The 6,984-nt window shown below is 41.1% G+C and overlaps 1 protein-coding gene across 1 annotated transcript; it reads left to right on the top strand.

The window, feature by feature from the left end:
- Positions 1-5,257: 5,257 nt before the first annotated feature.
- LOC135783064 (lymphocyte antigen 75-like) lies at positions 5,258-6,477 on the top strand. Its single transcript, XM_065293618.2, has 2 exons — positions 5,258-5,996; positions 6,240-6,477. Exon 1 carries the CDS (start codon positions 5,262-5,264, stop codon positions 5,994-5,996), a length of 735 nt encoding a protein of 244 aa, XP_065149690.2. The 5' UTR covers positions 5,258-5,261; the 3' UTR covers positions 6,240-6,477.
- The last annotated feature ends 507 nt before the right edge of the window (positions 6,478-6,984 follow it).

The raw sequence follows: 6,984 nt of genomic DNA, 5'->3' as shown, positions 1-6,984 counted from the left end.
CACAGGGACCATAATATATCATTAAAATAAACCTTCAACCATTGATTGTTAGATTATCAGTGTTTAATGTATGTGAACGGCTGAAACAATATACACAAACATTTATTGTTGAATCACTAAATATTGTATGCAACATACTTGTACAACATATTGGACCCTATTTTAACTATCTAAGCGCATGGACTAAAGCACACAGTCTAAAAGGGCGTGTCTGAATCCACTTTTGCTTAAGGACGAAAATGGTTTATGCGCCTGGCGCACCATCTAAAAGGGTTGTTCCTATTCTCATAATGAGTTTGTTTTAGGCATCTCTCATCCCCTTTAAGGTGGATTGCCTATTATATGTCAGAGTGTGTAAGCAGAAAAACTGTAAGCAGCGCTAAAGATCGCTAGTTTAAGATTGATGTTAAAAAAAAAATTGTGTTGCATTTTATTTATTGAAATGTTTATTTTTGTGAATAAAGCTTTGGTTCTCTTTAAACAGTGTCATTTCAGTAATGGAAGTAAAATAAGCAGTGTTTTAATCGCTGATAAAGTATGATGCATGATCACTGTAATCTAATAATGTTTGTATAAGAATATGAAAAAAATGTTTGCATGTTTTACATTTGCAAAAATACAGGAGATAAAGAATTTACAAACATGTGGAAAGACATTTCAACACTCGGACAGCACCCTGAGTGTTTTAAAAAAAATATTACATTAAAATAGTTCTCATATCACCATCCAATGGTAAAAAAAAAAATTAAATACGCGGGGGTAACATTAAAAAAAATGCAATATTAGCAATACAAGTCTATTTTAGTTGCCTCAAAATAGTAACGTGCCAACAATGCCCCTGAACACACCTCGTTTTCAGACCAGAACGCCCATGGGCATATTTTGCCATTTAAACAACGTGACACTAAACGTGAAAATACAATAGTGCCCAATATCATGCCTGATGCCCACTCTAATCCTTTAACAAATAATATTATACCTGTATGGGTGAAGCACAAACCAGTGAGATCTGACGTTACTAATGTGCTGCAATAAATTAATTGAATACATGATTTGAATTTGACCGAGGTTAACATATTAACTTACCTTATCAATCATAAAGACTCCTCTCGACCAGGCCCGGTTTAATGGTCAGAAAACCTGGTCTTATGATAAACATGTTGTTAGGGATTTACAAGAGGAACCCAAGTGCAGACGGTGGTGGGGATGCACACAAACTCTTTATTCGAACAAACAGAAAATAAAGCCCACGAGGGGGCAAAATAACAAGCAAGATACTAGACAGAGGGAGATAAACCTAAACAAGACTAGACCTAAAACACACTTAACACTAAGCAGGGAGACACTAAACAGTGAACTAGACTAATACAATAAACACCACTTGACTAGACTACAAAGACAGCGTACTCACAAGTATTCTGAACAAAGCACAAGCACAGGACAATGAATACAAGAGGATTAAATAGGGGAGCAAATCAAGGGGGAAACAGGTGAAATAAATCAAACAATAATGAGGAGAGGATGACAAGTGAGGGACACAAGACAAGACAGACTGCATACAGGACAAAAACCATGAAAACATTACAAAAATCAAAAGAGGCAGACAAGCAATAACAACGAAAGGGTTGGGGTGTGACAACAAAAACACCACACAAGGAAGGGGTGGTGGAGGAGCAACAAAGTTCATGTGAGGAAGTCCAGGCAGGGTAGAGCTGGGTGGGCAAGGGGCCTTGGGTCCCGAGGGGGAGGTAGAGGGCTTGGGACGAGGAGTCCGGGCAGGCTTGGGGGTCTTGGTTGGTGAGGCAGGTGCAAAAGGGGCAGACTGAGGCAAGGCTGAGGCAGGGAGGACAGGAGGCACAATGGGGAACAAGGTAGGGTCTCCGGGCAGGAAAGGGGCAGACACAGGAGCCGTGACAGGGGGCGCTGCGGCCGCCAGCGGGGACGAGACAGGGACCATGACAGGGGGCGCTGCGGCCGGCAGCGGGGACGAGACAGGGACCATGACAGGGGGCGCTGCGGCCGGCAGCGGGGACGAGACAGGGACCATGACAGGGGGCGCTGCGGCCGGCAGCGGGGACGAGACAGGGACCATGACAGGGGGCGCTGCGGCCGGCAGCGGGGACGAGACAGGGACCATGACAGGGGGCGCTGCGGCCGGCAGCGGGGACGAGACAGGGACCATGACAGGGGGCGCTGCGGCCGGCAGCAGGGACGGCGGGGGCTGCAGCAGCCGGCTGCGCAGATGGCGGTGGCTGCAGCGGTGGCTGCGCAGACGGCGGTGGCTGCGCAGACGGCAGCGCTCTCCTCCTCCTCTTCTTGTGTGGACGAGCTGCAGAGAGTGGAGGAGGTGGCGGGACCAACTCGGAGGAGGACCCCCCAGACGAAGAGTCCCAGGAGGTCCTGCTCTCTCGCTTCCCTCAAAGGGACATAGGTGGGGAGGAGCTCTCTGGAGCTGGAGTGGAAAGTTCTGGACCGCCGGGCGCCAACACTCCCATGATACGTCCCTCCGGGATAGATGAGAGGGGCACAGGCTCGACGGCTCTGGTCGGGTTCCACCTGGAGTTAATCCCGGGTCCATAAACGAGAGGATCATACCAAATAGGACCCGGTTCACACTCCAGGACGAAACCCCGACCTCTCTTCGCCAGACGGCGGTTCATGTCTGCTGGGTTCCTTGTTGGCTTGTGCTTCTGTTAGGGATTTACAAGAGGAACCCAAGTTCAGACGGTGGTGGGGATGCACACAAACTCTTTATTCGAACAAACAGAAAATAAAGCCCACGAGGGGGCAAAATAACAAACAAGATACTAGACAGAGGGAGATAAACCTAAACAAGACTAGACCTAAAACACACTTAACACTAAGCAGGGAGACACTAAACAGTGAACTAGACTAATACAATAAACACCACTTGACTAGACTACAAAGACAGCATACTCACAAGTATTCTGAACAAAGCACAAGCACTGAATACAAGAGGATTAAATAGGGGAGCAAATCAAGGGGGGAACAGATGAAATAAATCAAACAATAATGAGGAGAGGATGACAAGGGAGCGGGGCAAAAGTGACGAGACACGGGAAAAACGTGGTCTGATACAATAATACTAAGACCACGCTTTCCCACATAAAACATTGTACTGTCAGAACCCTGCCATACTGGACTAAAAATTAAAACAAGACTTCAAAAACAAGAAAAGGTTCCAGCAGGATCCTGACACATGTGTCTATAAGAGCACAGAATTTGCTATCTACTAGGTCTTAACGGTTGTGTTCTGGTTTCTAAACACAAGCCTAAGCTTTAAACTTGTTTCTTTTGTTTGTTTTTAAATCTTTAAATGGTTTCGCCCTGCCCCACCCTATTTCTGTGCTGTTACGCTGTTATCAACCCATTCTATCAAGTCAGCTGATCAGCTGTTCCTAAATGTGCCTAAAACAAGGCTTTTAAGCGCAGAGGGAATCATGCTTTTGGAGTGGTAGCTCCATTAGACAGGTGTTATTGTCTTTATTTAACATATTTTTAAATCTTAATATCGTTGTGCTCTACAAATAAAGTTTGCGTTGAGTTGAGTTCCTCTTTTTTAATTCACTGTGAGGAAAAGTTAGCATAAGCAATGCTAAGGATTTTTGCTACTGGCCGGTGAGGCCAGTGGTTCAGATTTTCTACTGGCCCTGCCAAAAAAACCCCTGACAATCTTCTTAAACAGCGTGTGAGTAGCGCATTGACATCTGGCTTTTTTGTCTTCTTTGATTATTTAAATGGGAATGGCCTCAAAACAGGTGCAAATGATGAACTTTCGTGACAGTGCCGCAATGTCCCCGATCGGCAGAGTGACAGTCTGTGGCCCTGGGCCATCAGGCTGTCTTTTTGTTATATTGCTTTGTGTATTATACGTAGCTTTCATTTGAATTTCTTTCATGCTGATAGTCATTTGCTTAACTCCTGAATGCATAATTGGAATCAGTAATATATGGGGCCATTAAGAAACTCCTTCGCGAACTGATCACTGAAAAATTTTATACAACCATAATGTATGTGTGTATTTTAATAAAGCAGATATGTGTAAGATGAGTTGATCTCATTATAACAACAAGAAAAATTTTTGAACATTGGTGAATGTAAAAAGTACCATGAACTTAAACTATATCATTCATTTAGTGGCTTGACATATACAGAAATAATGGTAAGTAAATCGTCCCTAGCGATCCCTAGCTGTCCTTTTAAAAAGTAAAGAGATAATATTAGTACCTCAAGAGGTACATACTGGTACTAAAAGTTTACATATCTCTGTACCTATGGTACATATTAGGACCTTTTTAAAACTCGGGCCATTTTTGTCCATGTTTTTTTTTTTTGACAGTGTACATTTTAGAACAGCTGATACAAAGTGAGGTCACAGGTTAATTTTGATGGGTGTGAGTCAGAATGTAACTTCCTGTCATACATAATACTGTACAGGCATTTCTGGAAAATGCTTGGCATGTTGTCAGGATCATTTGGTACCCTCTTCTCATAGACTTTTGATTTTTGCATGAGCATATAGAAGAAAGTTTTGGTCCCTCTTCTTTTGTTTTGGGTTTGATGCTTTCGGATGGGTCATTATTTCACTGTTCTTTGGTGTGACCAAGTAGGGTTAGTAAAATAATGAAAATGCAAATTGACACAGCAATGCAAAATGACATGAATCGAATGAGATTTGGTTTAATTCAAAGCGGTTTAACCAAGTTTGTTTTGAAATGGAAAATTGCTTTGAATTATTTTGATCATGATCTCTAAACAAATCTTGCAGTAACTTTTGATCTTTCCTGCATGCTTAAAAATAAGGGTACTTTAAGATGCCATAGGAGAACTGTTTTTGACTAAAAAGTTCCATTAAGAACCTTGGCCACCCAAAAACAAAAATTAACCTGTATAATGTCTTTATTTTCTGATGAACACAAAGGAAGATATTTTAAGGAATGTTTGTAAGCAAACCGATCAGAAGCCCCATTATTTTCCTACTATGGAACTCATTGGTGATCTGCTTGGTTACAAAAATTTCTCAAAATATCTTCCTTTGTGTCCAACTTTTTAACAGTGTTAATATGTCAGAATGTATTAATAGAGTCAACCCCTCCTCAAAATAATAAGAACTTTACATTTGTCCAAGGAGGTGTTGGCATTGCTTTCAATTTTGTTTTCTTTTGCATGAATTTGTCTACTGATGTATTTATTGCTGTGCTGTCAAGAGCATCTGAAAGCTCAATCTGTCTTTAGCAGTGATGAAGATGGTGAAGATTCTGCTCTCTTTGCTTTTACTGGCTGCTCTTACCGAGCGAGTCTCAGCCCTGGTTCGGGAACACTTTTATGTGGAGGGTAACATAGAGTGGAGCGAAGCCCAGACATACTGCAGGACATACTATAAAGACTTATCCACCTTTAGCAGTGAAGAGGAGTATTCGAGGTTCTTGGACACAACAGGATATCTACTCTTTGGTTGGATCGGCTTGTACCAGGAAAGAGGTGCATTAAAATACAAACAGTGGTCTGATGGTAACCCAGTTACATACACACTGCTGACAAACACGACAACTAGTTATGACCAGTGTGTGTTTGTCGACAGCACCGGGGCCTGGAATGTTGGTGACTGCTCATCAATCATTGGGCCGATGTTTTGCTACAGAGTGCCAGATCTGATCTTAGTAAAACAGAATAAAAGCTGGGAGGATGCATTGGAGTACTGCAGGCTTAACTACATTGACCTGGCCAGCCTGACCTCACTCACTGATTTGCAGACGGCTGAAAAACTTGTAAATTCCACTACAGTTAAAGTCTGGACAAGCTTGCGGTTCCTCGCCGGAGATTGGTTCTGGGTTAACAATGAGACTTTGGACAGCCAGATGTCGTTGCCTTCATGTCCCATCTCCCCAAACCACTGTGGAGCTCGAAACTTCAAGACTGATAGCTGGGACTTTCAAGACTGTGACAAGAAACTCTATTTCTTCTGCTATACTTAGGTAAGATAAAGAGTATCTAAAACATCAAGAATGATATTAAACAAACTACTAAATAGTATTTTCTTCATCATCTTCTGACACATTTTTCATGAGTTCATTACTATTGGTAAAAAAGTTCTTTTAAAATAGTGTTAGTGAAATAGTTTTCTTGTTTTTTTTTTACTAAGATATTGAATCTTTTATTGTTAATACAGCATGTTAGACCAGTTCTGCACACAATTCTGACATTTTTTCTTTGATCAGAAATCGACAGATTACGTTGATGCCGCTATAGACAATGAAGAGTAGTCGGGATGGACTTTATCAGTTCCCAAAAAGTTCCTCAATGTATACACAAAAGATTTTGTCCTGATTTTACAGTGTATTAAACAAATTCTCAGGAAGCATGTTAACTAATTTGTTGGATTTATTTCATTTAGTTTTCCCCTTTCAGATTTCAGTTCTTAACATTTTTATTTTGATCTTGGTCCTTGGCCTTGGGTCTTTGGTGAATATATCTACTATTAACAACCAGTTGGTGACTTGTGTCTCATGCTATTTTATGAGCTGTAATTTATTTATTTTTAAATGTGTGTATGTTTTTAATTTTCCCATTTCTATTATTATTTTGCTGTAATATTTATCATTTTTCTGTACATGTTTTAGTGCACATTGTAAAAAGCTTTACAGAAATAAAATTGAAAATGCTTCCATGCTGCCATACATTTTTTTCTTCCGCGTAAAATTTAAGATAGAAAATATATTTGGTTTTTTTGTGTTTAATTTCATTCTTTGAATATTGTCTTAATAAAGATCAGGGGCCTCATTTATAAAGCATGCGTACGCACAAAACGGGGATGTGATCTATAAAAAAACAAACTTAAAGGGAAAATGGGCTCGCAGGGTGGGATCTGAGGATGATTCATGTACGCACACTTGCAGGTGATCTTTGATTTATAAAGGGAACAATGCTTTGTTTTATAAGTCTTAATATTTTTTGCTGTATGTC

Source organism: Paramisgurnus dabryanus, chromosome 5, assembly GCF_030506205.2.
Source record: "Paramisgurnus dabryanus chromosome 5, PD_genome_1.1, whole genome shotgun sequence".
NCBI lineage: Eukaryota > Metazoa > Chordata > Actinopteri > Cypriniformes > Cobitidae > Paramisgurnus > Paramisgurnus dabryanus.
The sequence above is the reverse complement of the archived record's forward strand: the minus strand, read 5'-3'. Positions and strand labels throughout refer to the sequence as shown.